Raw genomic sequence first — 23963 nt, 5'->3', positions numbered from 1 at the left:
CCACAAATCTGGCTTCGTCAGGAGCAGTGGCGGAGTGCGTCGCTGCGATGTCTCCTCCGTATTTGTGGCTCGGGGCATTGCCTCGTTATGTAAGTTGCACGGTCCCTGCTCTGGATGACCACAGTCGCACAGTGCTGGAGAGTGTTTTAATTTTAAATTTTGTGGCTCGGGTACCCGCATCTAAAGCCACGGTTTGTGCAGGGGGGTGCGGTTTAGGGTGGACCGTGAGCTTCGTGGAAGACCAAAACCCCAGGGGACCTTCTGCGTTGGGTCTTCCACAGCCAGGTGTTTGTTTCCGAGTTCTTTTGAACTCAATGCAGCCCTCCAAGCCTCATGGGGCTTGAACTCGCACTGCTGTGCCTACGAGAGGGATTCACTTCTGTGCGCTTCGCGGTGGCCAAGTGGCACAAAGGTGACGTGGGTCGTTCCACGGCGCGCCCTTCCCCCTGGGCCTCACCTACGCCCTCACCTGGACAGGTGAGGCGATAACACGGAATTAGACACGCGGGCGCGGTAACCACGGAATCGTCAACGCGACCGCCTCTTGAATCTTGTCCGCGTTGTCTTAGACTAAAGTAAGTCTACACCGGTGTCTGCCTGTGTCGATGTTGTACCCGCGTGTGTGTACCCGTATGTGTCCCAGTGTATCCGCGTGTAACCGCCGGTACCCGTGTGTGCAGTGAAGCGATGTAGGTCGGGGCTGTGTAATGTAAGAATCACAGCAGCGATCAGCCCTAACACACACACAGAGAGAGACACACACAGAAACACACGCACACAAAGACACACAGAGACACACAGAGGCACACAGAGGCACACACACAGAGACACACACACACAGAGGCACACACACAGAGACACACACACACATAGACACACACACAGACACACACAGAGACACAACAACAATCGCCATTCGCCACTAAGTGGCGGTGACGTCACCACGACGCTTGTGCCAGGCCACGTGCACCTTGAACCCTAACAGAGACACACACACACAGACACATACGCGCGCGTGCAGGGTGTCGTTGATTAAACCCGAGGGTAACTAACACCGACACTCATTAACGCGACGGGCGTGCGACACGGGGGTCGGTTAAGAACGCGGAACGACGGTACAGCCGTGACACGGCACTCGAGTCAGCCCCCCCAACCCAACCCCTTAGAGACAATTCACGTTTCCGAGATGGCATCATCGCATTCCGAGGCCGCAGGAACGCGCCTTGCGCGTGGCCACGTCACCCGGAACGCGCGCCCACGATGTCAGGGGGCCAAGGCCAGGCTTTTTGAGCCACAGAGGTAGCGGGCTCACGGGCTGCAAGCGACCAGGGGTGCCGCAAGTCCACGTCGGCGTAGCAGCCCTCCGCGGAGAGGTCTGTGGGATCTGGCAGCGTGTTTTGGGATTTGGCAGCGTTTTTCGCGACAATTGCCAGCGAAAAATGCGGGCAGCAGCGCGGATGGTTCACTGCCGCCCGCACGACTCAAAGATCAGCGTGGCGAAATGTGGGAAGAGCACTCATCCAGCAGTGGATCGACAAAAGGGGGCTGTGACGTTTACACAAAAAAATATACCTTTGCGCGGGCGAGTACGGACGCTGATTTCCGTGTCACGGAGCTAATCGAAGCTTGGCTCGGAAACGTTGGTCGCTCGAGGAACAATGACTCATCCGTCTTTCGTGGTCCGGAAGCGGCTTGTTCTAGCCTCGGTGCAGCAGTCGCGGTAATTAAGTCCTTGATTAGCAAGTGACCTTCAAATGTTAATTAAAGTACTGCACTGTATATCGGCTCATTAATGCGGAGCCAGCGGTGGAACTTCCACATTCCCATGGAAAGGACCGCTTTGGGAAATTTGTAATAAAATTGTGAGTCTTAATAATTGTGGTGGAGGACGCCTCCCCACGCCGTATCGATCAGTTGTTTGACCATACTTCACTGCGCTGGTCATTGTTGGGGAAATTGTATTTAGATGACCGCATTCATATCACAGGGCGCTATCCACTGAGCCATCACTCCACTCTGAACCGATTACACGCAACATGAAACATCATCAATAGCATCGGTCATCTTTTATCTACTGCTGGATGAAGGCCTGCACGCGTCATCACAATCCCTCTTGATGTTGTGATGTCTGGTCCGGCTGATGGAACCCAAGCTTTGTTTGTTATTCACATGATTCGATGAATCAGTCCCTAATCCTCTTTTTGTTTTCACACTGTTTTGAATTATGCTTCAACGCAAGTTGTTTATGTTTTCCTCTCTACTGGCTACATGTTGCCATGTTGTCATCACCTTCGTCATTTTGGTGACGCAGCCCAGGCGCTTGCAAATGAGACTCATCCTGATCTTTCCTCGAGTTCTCATCTGTTTGAACAACAACTAGAAACTTTAAACTTCTTGATAACTACTTAACCAGGACATAAAATAAACTCATTGGGACAAATGGAGCATTTTGTAAGGGCTACCTGGGTGAACGAATATTGATCTATGTATAATTAAACCCCTGCTAAGTTTCTGTATTGAAATCAACACTTATCGGGATTTGTTGAGATGTCTTGACCATCTTCTTGGTTGTTTCGGTAAAGTCACGTAGAATAATTATTACAATAAATAAAACATAATAAAATAATTATTATGTTTTATTTATTATTTTATTACTTCCCTTCTACGTGACTTTACCGAAAGAACCAAGAAGATGAATCCCTGCAGTCACGAAAGCTTTAAATCAAAATGTCTTGACCGGTGTGCTCTGTGTCCGCCCAGTGAACAATCCTCTGCCGTGCAACCTCAGGTCTGAGGCCAACAAGGCAGCCAAGATCCTGCACGAGTTCACACAGATCTCGGCAAGAAATGGCCCGGACAAAATCATCCCTGGTAAGGCCACCGCCCGCAGGCCTCACAGTCGGGGGGTTGCGTGTTCAAATCCTGTATTGGGAGGTTCACTCGGCCCATCATCCCTCCAGGGTCGATAAAATATGCACCACTATGTGGGGAAGCCAACAGTGAGTGTCCTACTCGTATATCTTCCCCAGCCCCAGCCAGAGGAATGAAGAATTGCCACCACCAGCTCCGGGATCAAAGCAGGAGATGCGCTCCGCCCAAATATTATCATTCGAGCAGCGAATAACTTTCGTATACGGTATTTACATGTGGCGGTATATGTTAGTCCTGATTGTGCGAGGTCAGCATGCAACTAAATATTGAAAGCATTTCCCCTTCGAGAGTAGTCACGACTCGAGTGAAGTGGCCAAAGTTAGATGCAAAAATAAATGCTTTAATAACTTTTGTTTCAGTGATTTAAATTATAAATTACTCTGGTTTAGACAAGGTTTAGACAAGGTTTAGACAAGGTTTAGACAAGGTTTGCATACATTGCTGTGCAGTTTTTCTCTGCTATCCAGCTCTCCGATGTCTTGTCGGGTCGAATGGCGTATAGTCCTTCATTCCTCAGGATATCCTTTCCCCTCAAAATATCTCTGGGCACGTAAACGATTGTTCGCCTTGCTGAACAACACGATTGTTGACATTTAAATTTCGCTTGAAATCTTCGCACTTCTGATTAGCCCGATTGGCTACGTACTGTGCGAAAGAAGTTCAACGTACATACAACACGTGGCATAGCCCGAAGACACATCGGAGACCAAGAGATATCAACGACATTATTGAATGTGACGGTGCACGCGTGTGCGTTTGTGTGCTCGTGTGTCCTCTCATTCCATCTCCAGCCCACGTGATCGCCAAGGCCAATGGGCTGGCCATCCTGTCCGTGTTCAAGCTGGGCTTCCTCGTGACGGCGCGGGGAGGCAGCGGCATCGTGATCGCCCGGCTGCCCGGCGGTGGTACGTGCGTGCGCCCCTCTCCGCTACGACGCACCTGGAAATCATGCTGCTGATGCACGCCTCTTATTTTTTTTCACGCTTTTCCAGCTGAGGTTTGAAACCCGCACCTCCTGATACGCGCCAGCCGGGCCGGCGACCCGTCAATGGTGCCGGCTCGGATGTGTCAGCGGAGAGGAGGTATCATCGGTCTCCGTGGGCTCTTACCCATGTGCTTGGGTTCCCTTGTGCACCCTCAGTTTGGGACTCCAGGACCATAAAAAACTGGCCATCCTTCAGGTGCTGCCGTATCTCGGTGACAACATTAAGTTCGGAAGAAGCCCGGCACTTAACCGGCTAGAGCAGGGGTCTGCAACCTTTAAGACATAAAGAGCCACTTGGACCCGTTTCCGAAGGAAAAAATAAACTGGGAGCCGCAAAACCATTGCAACATTTAAAACAAATATAACACTGCATATATTGTTTCTTACCTTATTGCTATATACAGGACCGTGCAGTCAGCTGTCAATCTGAATAAAAAAAGGACTTTTTCACTTAACAATGTAAAATATATTTTTGCAAATTAATAGCTAAATTACCTGGTTAATGGGATTTTTGCTCCTGAACCTCAGTGCACAGTGTCTGCACATCAGGGCTGTAAGACGTCACCTTCATTTTCACACAGGCTTGCAAGCTGTCATCTGTGAGGCGTGATCGATGTTTGTTTTTAATATAGTTCATGTTGGAGAAGACCTGCTCACATACATATGTGGAGCCGAAGATCGACAGGACTCCAAATGCATACTTTTTCATATTTATATAAGTGTTGGGGATGGCATTCCATGTTTCGAATACAAGTTTGTCCTGTTTGGGAAGGTTTTCAATATCACTCCATTTATGATTCTGAGCCAGAATGGCCTTCTGACGGGCAACATCCTCAAGAGTAGCGGTCAAGCATTTGAACTTGGACACCCATATATCTTTGTCGGCTATATCGGCCAGTTCCATCTCAAGATCAGGTTGACTTACACCTGCAAATGCAGTCATATTCAATAGGGATGGATCGATCGCCAGGGGAGTGACAGGGAAGGATAATGTCGTTTTTTCCTCTCTGAACTCACAGAATCGTTTCCCAAACGAACTTTGCATTGTGGTGATTGCAGACTTGAAATATTCCAAATTTATCGTATCATGACTTTGTTTGAACTCTCTCAAAGAGGGAAAGTGAGACAGTGTACCTCTCTGTAAATCTTTGACAAACACTGTCAACTTGCGCTCGAATGCCAAAACCTCCTCCAGCATGTGCAGGGATGTGCCTCCTTTCCCCTGAAGGGTTGTATTTAGCGTGTTTAGATGTGCTGTCATGTCTACCATAAAATGTAATTTTTCCAGCCACTCTGGCTGTTCCAGCTCAGCAAAGGTGAGCTCTTTGCTGCCCAGGAAGGTTTTTACTTCTTCCAAACATGTGACAAAGCAACGGCAACGTTATTGCCTGTCACCGGGCGGGCAGTGTGGAGCGGAGCGGCGACCTGTCAGCAGCGGCAACGCCAGAGCAGGTGTCACAGTGCGCCTCCTCCCCTCGCTAGCATCCGCCCCGGAGCCGCGGTCAAGGTTCAAAAGAGCCGCATGCGGCTCCGGAGCCGCAGGTTGCCGACCCCTGGGCTAGAGAGTCCCTCTCCGCATTGATTTTCTACTTGTCTGCTGACACATGCTCGTGCGTTCACGTCTACCGCTGCGCGCTAATTGTCGTACTTCAAGTGCTGTGCAGTGGCTCCCCGGAGCCTGCAGCAGATGTTTCCCCGAGTGCCTCCACTGCCGTTACAAATGGGGAGTCGCACACATTAGGCAACCTCACACAAGTTCTTCGTCTCAGGGAGGAGAAGGCATCGGCTCCTCCACAGTCGAGCGAGCGGCTCGTAACCGGAGGGTTGTGAGTTCACATCCCGGCTGGTGGTTGGCTCAGCCCAGGGGCACGGCAACCAAAATACCAAGAAGAGACATTTATTTCGGGTTTTTTTTCGCGAACAAAAATGTCATGTTTCAAGAGCCGCAAGGCATGTGAATATGAGACGGCTACCGACCCCTGGCTCAGCCCATCATCCCTCCGGGGGTCAATACAACAAGTACCGCTTTGTGGGGAGTCAACGGTGGTTGTCCTGTGGGTCGACTCGTCCCCGCCCTAGGAATGTGGAATCTCCACCGCTGGCGCAAGCGCTGTAGATGGGAGGTGAGCACCGGCTCGCTGCTCGTTTGAGCAGGAGAATAATTTTGAAGGAAGCGATGAATGATGCTCCTGAGGCCGCTGGGTACAGTGGATTGTCGTAACGGGGAGAAGTGTGCTCCAAGATGGGAGGGCACACAAGCGGGGGGCAGCCCACTCCGTCAAACAAATATCCATCCATCTAGCCGTCTGTGCACAAGGTTAAGCGATGCGTAGTAATTATATAATTGTTAGTATTACGCTCGTTAAGATGTTCAAACACCAAAGAGATACCTATTGCAAGGCATTAAATCTGCATTACTCTTTGGTTCTTTTGGTAAAGTCACGTAGGTATAAAATAAATTAAATCACGACGTTTCAGGCACAACACAAGCATCCGGGTGATGACGGACGCTTGTGTTGCGCCCGAAACGTCGCGATTTAATTTATTTTATACCCACTATGACTTTACCGAAAGAACCAAAGAGTATGGATCCTTGCAGTCACGAAAACTTCAAATCTAGAATGAAGTCTGCATTAACCACACACAGCACTTGTGGCAATAATGTACACTTCGTCTTTGAGACTGATTGTACCGCCTTGGCTCACCAGCGTTAGCCCACGGAATGCCAGAAGGCGAACGGTGCAAAGGCAATGCAAACATCAAAATATGAATAGCTCGGATTGAGCAGTGACATGCATATATTATCAGAGCATGTTTGTTGGCATGTTTTGCCACGAATGTGTGTGGTTCATGCAGACTTGATATCGATTTAGGTGTTTGAACATCTTAACACCGAATTTATTGCCAGAAAGGGTAAACCCCATTCTTATTTTTGCATCACTTTGATACTGGTAACAAGGTCCCATCAATATCGTATTATGGATGCTTATGGTACAAACATTTTCTCTGTATTCCCCCGAATGGGTACGATTCTGTAAAACGCTGCATACCCTGACAAATACGATGTCCTATCACAAGGGATTATCCAGGTAAAATGAATTAATTTAAAAAAAAATCATTTTTGTCAACCTTTGCTCAGCGGGAGGTCACTCATTCCCCTCTGCTGGCCCAATTGTCTGGAACCCCCTTTCCTCAGCCATCCGTGCTGTCGATTCCCAGTCCCTGTTCAAGTTCAGGCTCAAAGACTTCCTCTATTCCTCTGCCTGTAACTGCCTGTTAACGTCTACGAAATAAATGAGGCCACTGTCTCTGTGCAGCATCTTGAGATGCAGTCGCATTGGGATGCTCTTTAAATTCCAAATGTGTATTTAAAGATATCTCTCAAACCTCTCTGGTTCTTTCGGTAAAGTCACGTAGATAGAAAAAATATGGATTCCTGCAGTCACGAAAGCTTCAGATCAAGATCTTTCAAACCGTTGAGAAAAGTAAACATGGTTAGGCAAGACACATCACCAGTGGTGATGGCGGTCAAGAAGAATGACTGTGAAACAATTACGGAATCAGTCCATGTCAGGTGCTTGGTGGCTATTATATCGCAGGATCGTGAGAGATGGTGATGGCTTGGGGAGGCCTTCAATCAGCAGTGGATTGACTATGACTGATGATGATGATAATCATCAAGGGCCACGATGGAACTAATTTTCCCCGTGTTGCCCCCGCTCTTTAATCACTGCCATGGGCACGAGGCCGAGGCTTGTGTACACTCGTGCGCGCGAGTCTAAAATAAACCGAGCAATGCTAACAATGATGGAGGGTAAAGGTCTCCTGTGCGTAAAGTGCTTTCCCACCGCGGCAGGCAAAGTGCTCTCTTCCTGTGAGAAATGTTCACGCTGCACCATCTGTTATGTGCCTGCAAGGGTTGGCCCGTACGTCGTTGGGTGCAACCCGGCGGCTATCCGGACCGTAACCGTGCACGCCGGCTGCTGCTTGCCTGCAAATTCTTTTTGTCGATGACTACAGTGGTTCAGCAACGCAATGCGGACAATGTCGGGTTGTCTTCGACCCCTGGCACGGCGGCTGAAGGAGGAGTGCGTCGTCGCTACGACTGGCTCCGTCGCCGCTCCTCGGCGCTCCTCCGCCCGGCAATCCTGCACTCACCTCTCGCTTTCCCTGCTCAAGCTTCCTTCAGCTGCCTGTAGTTGTTGTTGTTGTTCTTGCTCCATCAGATTAACTTTATCCCTCGATCTTTGTTTCTTCTTTGGCTCTCCTTTGCTTGTTTTTCACTTCCTCTTTCTTCCTTCTCCGCTTTGTTTGGCACTCCGCTCGCATTTGATCTCCACCCTCGCCGCCTCCTCCTCCTCCTCCTGTGTGGCCAGTGGCTCGCTGCTGCCAGTAGCCCAGTGCCACCTCACGCCTTCACCCGTAGCCTGCGGGGCCCGCGTTGGATTGGCACCTGGGCCGCCTTCTGTTGGCGCCCGGACATGGTGCCTCGGCCTCCGGGGCCTCCTTGCTCCACGCTGGTCGCTGCTGCGTTGTCTGCTAACCCTGGCGTGCCTCTGCTGTGCCGCTGGTGGGTCTCTGCTGGTAGGCCTCCCAACTCCCGTGGGCGTCGCTCTACTGCCCCTGGTGTGCCCGCCGCTGTGCCGCTTTACCGCCCCTGAACCCCTGCTGGAGGAAGTAGCCTCTGCTGGCCCTCCTGGCTGAACGTCTTTACCAACCATCATCTGTTGCCACCAGTGACCCCCACATCTCCTGGCGCTGCGTCGCTGCTCTCGCCGCCCGTGCGGGATGCTCTTCCGCCGTGTGCGTGGCATTTAGTCGGCTCTCGCGTGCCGCTTACTGCCCTGGGAGTGGCTCGGTGACCTCGCCTATTGCAGGTCACCGCTGCCGACGCCCTTCTGTCAGGTTGGCTTCGTTGCCATCGAATTGTACACGACTCCATGTCCCTCGTGAAGCTACGACACCGCTCGACCCACGGCCTAGGATCGCATCGTGGGCCGGCCCTCACGTGCCCGCCAGCATGCCTTGTTGTGATTTCTGGCTCTACTTCCATTCTCTGGTTTACCCTGGGCCCTGCGCTACTCTGCCTACCGCCCGTGGGAGCTGCCGCGGCCTCACAACAACCATCTCTGTTGATGTCCGGCCGTACGTCGCACCCCTGTGCTGTGCTCCAGCCCTGCATGAATCCACCTGGGCCTGGTAGCACCCTGTCTGCACGGCAGTGCGGTATCTCGCTCGTGGTTGTGGACTGGCGGTCGTCTGCCACGGCATACCATCGCGTCTGCGCTCTCTGGGCGGCCATATTGGCCGGGGGTCCCTGCTGGCCATCAGCCAGTGCCTTGGTGGTGGCCTGATGTTGCTCATCGGCATTCGCCTAAACCCCCAGCCCTCCTACTCGCAGGCAAACCTTACTTGACCTGCAGTGCCGTTCACCCCCAGCGTTCTGTCAAGCCGCCGTTGCCGCCGGAAGCTTTACTCATCAGTTACTCCGTTTGTTTTTTTATCACCGAAACCCAAAGATGTGGTTGTAGCGGGGATCGAAAACAGAAAAACACATCCTAACCTCGCACCATAACTCCCGCTTTCCGTCCAAAACTATTTTTATCTTCTCACCATCACCTCCCATGCCCTTCCAGTATATCCCAGCATCCACATCAATAGTGGTGTAGTTCCCGCTCAAGTCAGGGGCCAACCTCAAAGAGTTGGACTCTGGTGCTGGGGTGTCGCGCCCGCCGGAGTTCTCTGCGGAGAACACCAGCTGTCGTTTTCATCCCTGTGGCCCAGTGCTCTTCACTCATTTTCAGAGGGGGCCGCCACACATTTGAAACCATTGGGGTTTGACAGCAGCACGATGATGATAGGCGGTTGTTTTCACCGTTTGTGTATTGTCGGGGGCCACACGCCAGGGGCCGCACTGAAGGCCACTAGGTGCTGCCAGTGGCCCGCGGGCCTTGCAAGGAAGAACGCTGCTGTAGCCAGGACCATCAGTTCTGACGCAACGCCAGTAAATGCCACATCTGGCAATCTAGGTTTCAGGCATGTGGACACCGGATTGATCGTCAGTCAAGCTGCGGTGTTGTGCCACACAGTCGACCAGGAGACAAAGACAAAGACCCCCCACCTCCCGTATAGCCTTAACAGCCTGTTGGGACAAGTGCTGTTAGCAAGTAGCACCTATGAAGGCCGACATGCCACACGAGGGCGTGGGTGGCCAACACCACGCCTAGCTGCCTTCGTACTCATTTGAGGTCGAGTCGACCCAGGGGAGGCCCAGGACCGGTTCAGATAATCGTCACCAGTGTCGGTCATGAGCGGGAATTGAACTCGGGTCACCAGGTTCGTAGCGCAGCGCGCTAACCGCTACCACTACCGCTCGCCCGCATTCAGATGCATCAGATGGCTGAAGCCAGGGAACGTTGGCACCATCACGCAGCTACCTCTGGTGCTGAAGGGACCCCCGTGGCAGGCCACGCCTGACATGCTGGGAGACGGCAAACACGGGAAAAATAATGCCGGTTTCCTCACAAGCTGAGGACTCCGGCTCGTGCCGTGCCGATAAGTTCGGTGATGTTCGGGCTGTGACCGCCGGTACCAGCGTCGCATCCGATTCCGTTTGACAGACGTTCATGCATCAACCAGTTGGGGTCCCGTTACAACAAACTTCACAGAGAAGCGGATAACGTGAGTTTAATGAACACAGCGTGAAGAGACGACATTGCTGCGTGTTTGAGTTGTTTCCAGCACAAATTTGCATTACATTACATTCTTACAGTCTACTAGCACCACCTGGGAGTGTAAATGGGTACGGAACAGCGTGGAAGAGAGGGGGCTCTCTAGTGGAGGCCCCTCCGCCAGCAGTGGCGAGAGTAAGGATGTTGCAGGGCTTAGCCTTTACCTAATTCAGTAAGTATGTATGTTGAACTTCTTTCGCACCGTACATCGCCAACCGTGCTAATCGAAGCTGCGGGGGAAGGACAACAAACTAAACGCAAAAAGCAGTTTGATACAAGTGCTATTCTTAAGTTTTTTCGGTAAAGTCACGTAGCGTGATTTTTGTTTTATTTTATTTTATTTTCATTAATTTTGATGTTTTACCTACGTGACTTTACCGAAAAAACCTAAGAATATGATTCCTTGCAGTCACGAAAGCTTCAAATCTAGAATTGATACAAGTGAGTTTTCAATCTAGATGGTTTAAAAGTGCATAGCTGCAGCGGCTTCTTAATATTGGTAGGAAAAGCATTCCAGAAGGCCGCAGAAGCGCATCCAAAAGCGCCACGCGATGTGGTGACCACCGTCTTTGCAGCCACTAATTTCTTAGTCACCTTTTGAGTGTCCGGTGGGCCATCATGTCACTGTGAGCAAATGGACCGGAGTGAGTCATTAAAACAAAAATAAGATGAGACGAACAAAAGTGCGTCATGGAAATCTATATTTACTTTCTTCCTTCTTCTAAAGAGGCACTTTAATACACAAGCCATAAGGGAGGGGATGCCAAAAAGTTTGGAGAATATAATATCACAAATGTGCACAACCACAATGTTTATTGTATTTTTCAGTATAGAGTGTTCTGTGAAATAGTAGTCATCTCTGCTGACAATTTAATATTGCGCTAATACGTTTCATGTGTAAAGATTGGGTTTAAAAATAAGCCAAACAGCCACAAGTCTGCAAATGTAGCACACCAACGCAAACCTATTTTAGCTCTCGCTTACTTTTTTCCCCCAAGACACACTGATTGCCCCTCGCGCACAAATTGTATTCAAGCTGAAGGAAGGCGCATGTCGGTACTCTTTAGTTTGCGAAGGTTTGCGTAAAACTCGCAAAGCCCGCGCGGACCTGAGGACCTTGTGGAATTTGCAATCCACAGGTTCGTGTGGAATACCCACACGTGTACATGCAGTGCATAAAAGACAAAGATCCCCTTTGTCTCCCAAGTGGCAATGTTTACACATTACACAAGGTACTCTTTTACGGCTGAGTTCACCTAAGGGAGGCCCAGGACTGGTTAAAATAGCAGGTGGCTGGGTACGTAGTGCAGCGCATTAACCACTACAATACCGCTTCCCACTACATGCACACATACTGCTGGATGGACAGAGGCGGGGGAATTTAAGAAGCTCTCCCCATTGCTTCAACTGCCACACGGCGTAGTTATCCACGGGGGGTGAGTGGGCGGCGCACAATAATTATCCCAGCGCGCCACGAATCCGGCGGCCTGAGTTTGATTCCCGGCCATGGCTAAAATCGGTGGTGACGAGTGATGTCCAGGGTGCGCACGATCGCGGGCCGTGTCCGTGTTTACCGCACGGCACCAGCGACGGCGACTACCAGCGCCGCGAACGTCGCCGCATGCGCGCACCGGGAATCGTGACGGGTGGCTCGGAGGGGAGTGCGGGGGGGGGCCCGTGACACCCCCGAGCGTGTCGCCAAACTCGCAACGCAGCTGAGCGATGCGCGAGGCGAGCGGTGAAATCCGTACGGCGGTGCCGCCCCGGGCGCGATGACAGAGAGCCGTCGTGCGTTCAATGCGGAGGGGGCGGGAGTCGGAGGGTGGGGGGGTCACCGGGTCCAAGCGCACTCCCCGGCTGTTCCATCGCTCTCCATGATTGTTAATTGATGGTCGATGAGGACGGGGCACCGCAGGTTACCAAGCGGTCAGTGACGAGCGGCACCATTGCATAGGGGTGGAATCATTCGGAGGCAATGAGGCTGCTTGGGGCGAGAGAGGGTCTAGGGCAGGGGTCGGCAACCAAAATAACAAGAAGAGCCATTTCTTTCCAATTCGGTACAAAATTCAGTATTTCAAGAGCCGCAATGCATCTGAGTACATACTGTACTCACGTACATATCGTCAAGAAGCAGCCCGTAAAGAGCCGCATGCGGCTCCGGAGCCGTAGGTTGCCGACCCCTGGTCTAGGGACTTGGTAGAAGAGAGACGGCGGGAGGCTTAGAAGTAGAAACCGAGTGGGATGGTGGTGGAAGCACGCGGCGTGGATGGGACAGCGCGGCGTGGATGGGACAGCGTGGTCCATCTCGTAGCCAAGTCCTTGACGTGGGTGGAGTAATCTGTGACGCGCTAACCCTGTCTGCGTGCGTGCGTGCGACTAACGGGGGCGTGCGACTAACGGGGGCGTGCGTGTGGCCTTTCGTTCCAGGCTGGTCGGCTCCGTCGGCGATCGGCATCGCTGGGCTCGGCGGAGGATTCGAGATTGGCGTCGAGGTAGGGAGGGGTGGTGGGGGTGCGAGGGTGGGGGGGCCCGGGAAGATTTGCATTCATGTGCAGCCGGCGGTGACGTACAATGTGTGCAACAACACTCGTTAAGCAGAATTTAATTTTTTTGCCAAAAATCCGCAAGCGAAAACTTTGATGAAAAAATTAAGATGTAGAGATTCAGTGAGGCGTCTTTGCATAATTAAGTATGGCTTTTGAAAATGATTATTACTTTATTTTATTCTACTTTCGACTGAACGCATTGGCAACTAACGATATTCAGTCGAAGCAGGCGTTGGGAGTGAACGACTGACCTTGCCATTGGTACGTTGTACAATAAAATAATACTACACGATGTGCATTGATCTGTAGCATCAAAATGCAACCGTGTCTCAAGATGCTGGACAGAAACTATGAAACACGGCATCCAGGGTTAATGACTCATTCACTTCACGGAGAGAGAGAGAGAGAGGCGATTGGTCAGAGGCAGACTCGAACAGGGGCAGGGAGTCGACAGCACGGATGGCTGGGGGGAAGTGAGATCAAGACCCTGGAGGCAGCAGAGGAGAAGGGGTGACCTCCCACCGAGCGAAGGACGAACGGGTCCTCAGAAAGAAAGCCTTAGCTGCTGGAGTGGAGGGGAGTTGAGAGACACGATGTTGGCAGTTCATGAGCACACGAAGCGGTGGGACAGTGGGACAGTGGGACAGTGGGCAGCAAAACACTGGGGTCGTTAATCTCACGACAAAGTTCAATTGCTGGGTTGCCGTGCCCCTCAGGTCTCGGACTTGGTGATCATCCTGAACACCAGGCGGTCGGTGGAAGCGTTCACGAAAGGAGGCAACGTGACGCTCGGAGGAAACCTAACGGTGGCGATCGGTCCCTTGGGCAGGTACGCGCCTACCTCGAGCCTCGATCCTGTATGTGCTCCGCGGTGTGGCCCTCCGCTACTTGCGAAAGTGGCAGGCCAAATTAATTTTATCAATTCATGGGCCGTGTCTTAAGCCCTGGTGCTGCCAATACCTGATACAGTAGCGACCACAGAGCCTCAGACGTTAGTCGCCCCTCTGGGGTCAAACTTCGCTCTTCAATGTGTCCCAGCCAGCAGGGGTTCTGCCGTGGTGTGATAGTCAGAGCACTGGCCTTGCAATCCAGAAGTCGTCAGTTCGATTCAGTCTCCCAGTGCAGCACGTCTGCCCACCTGGAGGCACATTTAGCTGCACAACAGTCGGTCTACTGACAGGTTGCAATAGGTGGGCTAAAACGTGGGTACTGCCAACTCTTCCAAGACGCCTGGCTGGCGCGACAGAGTAGAACTGCTGTTTGTGTTCAGTTTGATGTCGTTCCCCCGCACCTCCGATCGGCACGGCTGGCTGCGTACGGTGCAAAATACGTTCGACGTACAGTGCACGCGAAGGCCGAATGCCCCCTGCGAGGAGATGCCTCTCTCGAGCTCGCTCGAGTGGACGACGTTCCGCCAGCAGTGCCACGAGCAGGATATTTTGCAGGGCTTGTGCCTTTCGGAGCTGCGCAGAGCGCAGGGCGCTCGTTCGCCGCCGCCGCCGCCGCCGCCGCCGCCGCCGTGCGTGGGATTGTTTATCTGTAATTCTAATGAGCGACGACACGCGCGGCGCGCATCGCATCGCCGGATTATGGCGCCGAGAGGTCGCGCGTGCGCCGACCTCTGTGTTTGCGCGGAGCGCTGCACGCGTTTCGCCCGGCGTATATACGAACGGTTCATCGACCAATTTGCAGATTAATGAACGAATTACGTTTCTGCTCGCCCCCCCTCCCTCCCCCCCCCCCCCCACGTGCGTGCGTGCGCGAGCGCAGGAATGCGGAGGCGGACGTGGCGCTGCGCAGCACGTCGGCGGTGTACACCTACTGCCGGTCTCGCGGCCTCTTTGCCGGAGTGTCGCTGGAGGGCTCCTACCTGGTGGAGAGGAAAGACGCTAATCGCAAGTGGGTGTGAGCGGCGGCCAACGCCAATCCAGGGTGTTGCCAAAACGTTGCCACGAGCAGCCGTGTGCACGTCTGTGTGTTGAACTTCTAGAGGGTAGTGTAGCGTTTCGCGCGCTGCGCTACGAACCCGGCGACCCGAATTCGATTCCCGCTCACGGCCAACACCAGTGTTGATTATTTGAACCGGTCCTGGGCCTCCCCTAGGTTGACTCGGCCTCAAAAGAGTACCTGGTGTGGTGTAAACATCGCCACTGGGGAGACAAAGGCGGTCGGGCGTGGTGCTGGCCACCCACCCCCTCGTGTACCATTCCGGCCTTCATAGGTGCTCGCTAACACCACTTGCCCCAACAGTCTTCTAAGGCTACACGGGTGATCTTTGTCTTTGTTGAACTTCTAGAGGGGGCTCTACAGAGCTCCATCTTGTGTGCATGGCCGTCTGGAACATTCTTCCTTTCCGATATGAGGAAGCCACTAGGAGTTATGCACTTTTAAATCATCGAGATTGAAAACTAATTTCTGTAGAACTGCTTTATGTGTTTAGTTTGTTGTCCTTCCCCCCGCACCTCCGATAAGCGCGGTTGGCCACGTGCAGTGCGAAAGAAGTTCAACATACACACATACGTGGCGAAATAAAAAATTGGACAGCCTTGCACTTCAAATACCACCGTGAGACCACGGGTTCACATGCTGCTTTTCAGTCCTCGGATTTTTATATTTTTGTATGAAATGTAACAAAGAATCCAAGACGATGACATGCCATGAGACAAGGCATCAGAGTAGCTGTCTCGGATCTTGTCGCGCAAAGCTCACAGGGATGTTTTCCTTCTCGGAGCTGGAATTGGGCCAGATCGAGGAGCAAACCGAAATTGGCGCCTCGATGCTCGATGTCCGCTTCGCTCGATGGTTCCGCGCCGCAGGTTTTACTGCGCCGAGCTGCGGGCGAGCGAGATCCTCGCGGGGGAAGTGAGTCCCCCCAAGGCGGCGGAGCCGCTGTACGAGCAGCTGGAGAACTACCTGATAGAGGCCGACCAGGACATGCTGCACGAGGCCACGAAGATCTCCCGCAAGAAGTCCCGCCGAGACGTCCCGGTAAGCGATCGACTCGACGCATCCACGATGCGCCCGGAGCGTAACGAGCTTTTCGGACGAGGGAACGGGATGGGAACGGGGACCGACCGAGCAAATGGATGCAAGGGAAAGAGAAGCAACTCGCTCGCTCACACTGACTCATCCGCTCGGCTGCGCGTTCGTTAACTTGCCCGCTCACTCATCCGCTAAGCCAACCATCCACTCGCTCACCCATTTGCTCACCCGCTCACCGACTCATCCGCTCGGCTACGCATTCACTCACTCGCCCACTCACTCATTCGCTGAACCACCCATCCTCTCACTCACCCACTCACTCACATACTCACCAACCCCATTATTTACTTACTCGCCCACTCACTCACTAACTTACTCCCTCAATCACTCAAGCGAAGGCGGGGTGGGGGGAATAAGCGATTGAAGGGTTCTGAAGGCACGATTGAGAAGGAAGGGATTTTATGGGAGACTTGAAAGCAGAGAGATGTAGGGGAGGTGGGGGCAGGCAAAGTTTCCTCCACCAGTGGTGGAGCAGAGGTTCCTAGGAGCAAGGGGGAGGCCAGAGTGTGTGGAGTGGAGGGTGCAGAGGGGACTTATGGGTGGAGAAGGCTGCAGAGGTTTGGTGGGGAGGCAAGGCCCTGATGGAGGGGAAGGCAGTGAGGTACGAGATCGATCGGAGACTGCTGCGTGCCTCTCCAAGTGTGCGTTCGCATCGCACCGCGACGTTTCTCTCCACGTCCTCGGCAGCTTCTTTGGGGACTTAGCCGTGCAGCTCGCCGCTGTAAGCGGTGGGAGGAAAGTGAGCTGCTCGACTCGGCTCCTGGAATCGCTCCCAGCAAGTATAGCGAAACGTCGGACATCGTGACAAACAACCCATGGACGCATGCACGAGAGCCGGCGACAACTCCGCAAACGCCGAGCCCCTTTGTGTGCGTGCGTGCTTGTGCGCGCGCGAGCGTGTGGGAGTGTGAGCTTTCATGTTGACGAATGCGAGCGTCGTGGCGTGCGGATCTGTGAACCTGCATGTATTATGCATGTCCCAGCTGCGTGCGTGCTCTTTGCAACGACCCGTTTCCCCAGCCCAAGCCCAGGAAGACGGAGAGCGTGCGCTCGCAGGCAAGCCGCCCGACCGCGTGGCAGTCTGTCCACCAGAAGCCGTCGGGTGAGTGGGGAGCTCTCACGGGAAAAAACAACACGCTCCGGACTCCTTGCGCCTCGCGCTCGTGACGCCCCCACCCCTTCACCCCCGCGTTCCCACCCCCACCGCTCTCCTCTGCTCCAACGCTATCCTTGGTCACGCCAAGCGGCCGTGTGGCGCGGTGAAAACTTGGCGGATGTGAAAGTGAACGTGCGTTTTACATTCGCTTCGTGGCGTTTTAAGCGGCCGTAGGCATTCCCGACTCGCGTAGGGTGCTCTTCGCCGAGAGGGCCGTACGGCTCTCCGGGTCGTGCCAAGTGCTGCGCGAGCTCCCGTGTCGGTCCCTCACGAAGCCGCCAGCAGATGGGGTGAAACGTCGGACGTCGTGCCGAACACGGCGCGGTTTACGCGTCGCTTCGACAACTACGTGGGGCTGACTGTGACGACGTTCAAGAAGAGGAGCTTCGTCTTAAACGTGCCTCTAAAATATATATTTACGTGTGTGTGCGCGCGCGCGTATATGCTCTATATATTTAATTATTTGAAAGCAACGCATTTAAAAATAGCATCCTCATAAATCCGCAGCACCCTCGGCCCGTGACGCTGCGCTTGCGTGAATGGACAGCAGCCGGCGTGCCGTGGCGGGGGGGCGCTAGCGGCCCGGCGAGGATGTCCGGGGACGGCGCCGAGGTCACCGCCGCCTCGCAGCTCCGTGATTCCGATCTCCCCTCTCACGCGGTGCCAGCGGTGCACGAGCGGCGGATTGCCGCACGCTCTCTCGCTCGCTCGCTAGCTGTTCCACCGCCCAACCCCCACCAAGTCTTAAAAGGACATTCACTTGCCACTTGCGCCGCTGTTTATATTCACCGCAGCTGGTATTTATTGAGATTTTTCGTTTAGTTGGGGTGGGGGGAAGAGGGGACGGTGGCACAGTGGTTGGCGCAGTGCGCGTTGAATCGCCACCCTGATCAGTTCGATCCTGGCCACAAAGCCAAGGGATTGCCAGGCATCTCCACTTCGCCGTGCCGCACTGACCAGCGTGGCGAAGTCCGGTCAAGAAAGCGTCACGACCGAGACTGCACCTCCGAGTGGCACGGGTTGGCTACGTATGGTGCGAAAGAAGTTCAACATATGTAAGACGGGGACACCTTCGTCCATACGTCAAGGCCGGGACGTTTTGTTATTATTTGTGAACTTTGTTAAAATTCAGGGGGGGGGGGCATTGAAGGCATCAATTCGGCTTCCCCCTCCACCCCTCCCCCGTCCCCCACCGAGGCCCTGTGCTCTGCCTTCGAGGCGTTGCTTCTATACAAAGCCGGCAGCGAGAGGCGGTTGAACTCATCTCATCTTTACCGCGCGTGGAGGACGAGCGGAGCTCACGCCGGCAGCGAGAGGCGGCGCTGATGGACGCGGCGCGAGTTTGGGTGATGGACCCACGGGAGCGCTCCTCTCTGTGGGCGAGCGGAGCGGGAGGGGGGGCGTGACGTGCGAGGGGCGCGTCGTCACGGAGCGATCATCGGGAGAACCCCCTCCAGCCCCCCCCCCAGCACCCCCCAGTCCCCCCCGCCCCTTCCCGTTCCACGCCCGACTGAATCCCCGAACATCAAAACCCTTCCAGCGTTGCGCGGGCACACAAACCGTCCTCCGGAAAATAAGACTCGCGCCCCAAGCCTGTGCGCGGTGTGAATGGTCTTGTGCCAAACCTGGTCGCTCACACACACAGCGACCGGATATCGTAAGAAGCAACCCCACGTGTTTTTTTGCTTTGAAGAGCATGGGGAGGGGGGGGGGTGGTTGTGGTGGTGGTGCGTCTTGGTAAACCCGGATGCGGTGGCGGTCACGCCACGGTGATCGTGCGCGCACCCTGCGAGCGGGAACAATTCGCCTCCTTTGTGCTGTAACAAAACCCCGCAGAAGAGAGGCGAGTCTGCGACAAAAACACGTGAATGCCAGCCTCCTCCATTCGACGCATTCTACCGAGTCCCAACCCCTACTCCCCCCACTCCCCCCACTCCCCCCTTCTGAAAAGAAAGCCTATTGCGTCTTTGTTCTGAATTTAAAGAATGTATATGTGTTGGAAGTTGCTTCGGCGTCTTTGGATTGCCACAGATCACTTGGCGAAATGAAAGCCGGCGTCGTGCGAGGATGAGGTCTGCGCAGGCTCTGCCTTGAATGCGTCCGCCACCTGCAGGCTGGCGGCCCGCCAAGGGAAGAACAATGGGGCTTGGTGTTCGCATCTTTATTTTCAAGTGACCTCCCTTTTCCCTATCCACAGGTGTTTGATGCGTGACACACAACCCGGTCTATAGTTTAAATTCTCAGAGCTGAGATGTAGGCGAGTGAAGTGCAAAAACAAAGCGCGTGCGATTTGTTTTTTTTGCGCCGTCACTTGGTGACCATACCAGGACCGTCAAAGCCACTTGCCCTGATTCGAACCCAGGCCCTCATCGGTGCCCACTCAGCGCTCTGACCTCTGAACGACCTCCCAACGGCGTGTTGCATCAATAAGCAACCGAAGAACAACGTTACTAATTAATGCCTGGGTTTCCGTGTCCATTCACTGCCGTTGCTTGTAAGTTCGTGAACCGTCTTTGCGCCAAAGGTTCAGCGGGTGATGGTGGCCAGCGCTTGACTGCACGCTCCGTTGTTTTGCTCCACTCTGCGGGTTTTTGTTGTTGTTTTAGAGGCCAGGGCTCGGCATTATGATACCCTCCCAGAAACTCTTCCGGGGCCAGTGACGGATTATTTTAATAACTTGCATATGAAAGAAACGCAGCAAGCGTATCGGTGGCCAAGGCGCTTATTACTCTGTATTATGTTGGTGTTTTTTTCCCTCCCCTCGCTGTGGAGCTGACCTTCTGAAATTAAGCCTTCACAGCCAAAGGCCACGACTGTCACTGGACCATCACGTGCGCAGTGTTGCCGGAGGGAGCTTGCGCGTGTGCGCGACAGCGAGCGCTTCATGTTGATGAGGGTTGCTCATCCATTAGCCGCTGGGTGGCCCTCCCTGTTACGCGCGTGGAAATGCCACCTCGGCGCAGACCCGTGACCGTCTACTTGCCCTTTGGGTCCCGGCCTGTGCCGGGAATCTCCAGGTCTTTCAAACTAAATGTTAATATTATCATTTTAGCATTAAAACCCATCCGTGTTTGTCCGTTCTTCCACCACCCCCACCGAGATGCAAATTATCCGTCTGCGAGATTTGCACATTGGATGGGGTTTTTTTTTATCATGCAAATCATCTTCTTTTGTCGATTCCCACAGATATAAGATACCATTTTTTTTGTAAATGTTACATTCTTTAAAGCTTCTGATGACAAGTAGTGACTGCATCTCTGTAAAATTGGAGTGTAATTGTTATCACACTGCACTTGCAATCCAGAGGTGGCCGGTTCGAACTCCCGGCGTGGCGAATGAAACGTCGCTGGCAAGTTTCTTAAATCTCCCGGCTCTGTCCACCCAGCGGCACAACTTGGTACACGGCAGTTGGGCGACGGTAGGGATGGAGTGAGAGTTTATATCTGGCCACTGTTGAAGAAGCGTGGGCCACACGTCCTCTGGCGAGGCACTGTAGAACTCCGTGTTGTGAGGGCGTGAGCCAGGACATTGCAGGGCTGCGTCTTTACCTCTCTCCGTATTTTAATGTTTGAAATAAAATAAAAAACTGGTGAGCTGCTTTGACATGTTAGCAGGCCCGTTTGTTTAGCTGCAGTACTTGATAATTTAAGGATAAAACTTCACCATCTATAGCTGCTCCATAGAAAGAAAAACTTTTGACGTCGCACAAAAAGATGATCGTTGTATAGGCCCTCGTCAATGGGATGATGATGATGATGTTAGTATGGGTTGACCTCTAAACCCTCGTTTGAGTCTCACCGCTTTCAGATTCTGAGACTCGAAACCAAATGGTTCCCCGTCCGCGCTGCCCGTGCGTTCCTCCTGCCCGTGCGTTCTTCATGCCCGTGCGTTCTTCATGCCCATGCGTTCTTCATGCCAGTACGTTCCTCCTGCCCATGCGTTCTTCATACCCGTGCGTTCTTCATGCCCATGCGTTCTTCATGCCCATGCGTTCTTCATGCCCGTGCGTTCTTCATGCCCATGCGTTCTTCATGCCCGTGCGTTCCTCCTGCCCATGCGTTCTTCATGCCCGTGCGTTCTTCATGCCCGTGCGTTCTTCATGCCCGTGCGTTCTTCATGCCCGTGCGTTCTTCATGCCCGTGCGTTCTTCATGCCCGTGCGTTCTTCATGCCCGTGCGTTCCTCATGCCCGTGCGTTCTTCATGCCCGTGCGTTCTTCATGCCCATGCGTTCTTCATACCCGTGCGTTCTTCATGCCCGTGCGTTCTTCATGCCCGTGCGTTCTTCATGCCCGTGCGTTCTTCATGCCCGTGCGTTCTTCATGCCCGTGCGTTCCTCCTGCCCATGCGTTCTTCATGCCCGTGCGTTCTTCATGCCCGTGCGTTCCTCCTGCCCATGCGTTCTTCATGCCCGTGCGTCCTTCATGCCCATGCGTTCTTCATGCCCGTGCGTTCCTCCTGCCCATGCGTTCTTCATGCCCGTGCGTTCTTCATGCCCGTGCGTTCTTCATGCCCGTGCGTTCCTCATGCCCGTGCGTTCTTCATGCCCGTGCGTTCCTCATGCCCGTGCGTTCTTCATGCCCGTGCGTTCTTCATGCCCGTGCGTTCTTCATGCCCGTGCGTTCTTCATGCCCGTGCGTTCTTCATGCCCGTGCGTTCTTCATGCCCGTGCGTTCTTCATGCCCGTGCGTTCCTCATGCCCGTGCGTTCTTCATGCCCGTGCGTTCTTCATGCCCATGCGTTCTTCATGCCCGTGCGTTCTTCATGCCCGTGCGTTCTTCATGACCGTGCGTTCCTCCTGCCCGTGCGTCCGTTCTTCCTGTGCGCATCTCGCGCGTTGCCGTCCTGACTCGGTGCGTCGGTGACGCCTCGGACGGGCCGAGCCTCCTGCCCGGCGAGACGTCGCAGCTCTGCTACGTGCCAACTTGGCCAGATCTCATGGACATTAAACCACGTTTGATTTTTCTCGTGAATAATTTCACTACATTTCATTACGCTCACCGTGGCCTCTGGGGGTTTGTTTGCATGCAGCAACACGAATTCACTTTCCTATTTAGTTTCCCAACTAAATTCGATACAGGTTAATGGACATTATCACTTAATGTCTTAAGGCAACCGGTAATCGGGCCAAATCGCCCGCGAACCCCGGCTGATCTTGGAAGCTGAGCAGAGTTGAGCATGGGTCGTGCTTGGATGGGCGACCACCATACAGTACTTAACAACGGGTGCTGCGTGGCTACGTTGTCAGCAGAGGGCAGTCCTGAAAAATGCCACTGTTGGACTGCACCGACCAGCATGGTGACATGTGTCGTATAGATGATGGCCCTTCAAACCGTCGCGTTTCGCGGCATTTTCCACGTCGCGACAAGCGACTGGCATCGCGCATCTCGTCTCCACGTTAGAAAGGGCACCCCCCTCACCCCTCCCCCCCCCAGTAGCAGCTCTGTCTCGGTGCTGCGCGATGCGACCTCGGCACCTGGCCTGCGAGCGGGCATCCATCTGCCAGTAGGGGGAGGTGGAAGGGTGGGGGGGGGGGCAACGATCGCTCTGTGTACCCCCAACCGAGTCACGGTCGAAGTAAGACCACGTGCGTGACTGATCCGTCGCAGCACGTGGCGAGGCGCCATCAAAGGCGCTGCGCTGCGCCCGTGCGTCGTCGCCACCCGCTCGGTCGGATGACCACGACGATGTCCGCAGGGTCGTGGTCCCGGGGCGCCGACGGCGACTCTCAGGCGGCGGCGACGGCGGTGGTGGCGGTGCGCCCCTTCAGGGGCCAGCTGCCCTGCGACTTGAGCTTCGGGTTGGGCGAGCGAATCGACGTGGTGACCCGCACCAAGTCCCGCGACGACTGGTGGGAAGGCCGCCTGCACGGCCGCCTCGGGATCTTCCCCGCCACATACGTGCGGGACTGCTAGGCGACGGGCGCAAGCGGTGGCGGCAACGTATCGGTGACGGTGTATTGACAACAATGTATCGACGATGACGTGTCGGTGACGACATATCAAGGACAATGTATCGGTGACCACGTGTCAATGACCACGTGTCGACGCGTCGACAGGCAGAGCGATGGCCGTGTTCGTGGTCTGGGTTTTTTATGGAAGCTGCTGGATTTTAATGCGTTGAGATTAAACTGTGGGGAAATATAGCGCCAGTTACTTTGCAACCTGTACACGTATGTAGTAGCACTTTGTGTAAACTGATGACGATGACAGACGTGTATATATATTCACGGTTGATTATCATTTATTACACCCAGAATTCTCTTGCAGTGCCATGAGAGGTTTTATAATTACGCAAGTGAACACAATACTATTATTTTGGGTTGTTTTGAGAAATAAAATATGAGCTGAAACGGTTTGTAATATATATGCAATACAGTATAACATGCTATATGCAATAAATACGGAGTTTAATTTCTTGTGTCAATTGTTAGCCGTGTCATTTTGGGGCAAAACTGTCAATTACCACCCATGACATACACCACCCATGGTGGACACCGCTCATGGTGGACACTGCTCATGGTGAACACCGCTCATGGTGAACACTGGTCATGGTGGACACTGGTCATGGTGAA

The 23963-nt window shown here is 53.7% G+C and overlaps 1 protein-coding gene across 1 annotated transcript; it reads left to right on the top strand.

Annotated features, from left to right (window-relative positions):
• The first annotated feature begins 507 nt into the window (after positions 1-507).
• On the top strand, positions 508-23761 carry SH3YL1 (SH3 and SYLF domain containing 1). The gene is made up of 9 exons (XM_078866490.1): positions 508-575; positions 2761-2871; positions 3723-3836; positions 13075-13139; positions 13910-14022; positions 14964-15092; positions 16010-16181; positions 17256-17337; positions 23087-23761. Coding segments are annotated over exons 1-9 (1005 nt in total). The 5' UTR covers positions 508-574; the 3' UTR covers positions 23305-23761.
• Positions 23762-23963: the final 202 nt, after the last annotated feature.

Source organism: Lampetra fluviatilis, chromosome 2 (assembly GCF_964198595.1).
Source record: "Lampetra fluviatilis chromosome 2, kcLamFluv1.1, whole genome shotgun sequence".
In the NCBI taxonomy this organism is placed as follows: Eukaryota; Metazoa; Chordata; class Hyperoartia; order Petromyzontiformes; family Petromyzontidae; genus Lampetra; species Lampetra fluviatilis.
The sequence above is the reverse complement of the archived record's forward strand: the minus strand, read 5'-3'. Positions and strand labels throughout refer to the sequence as shown.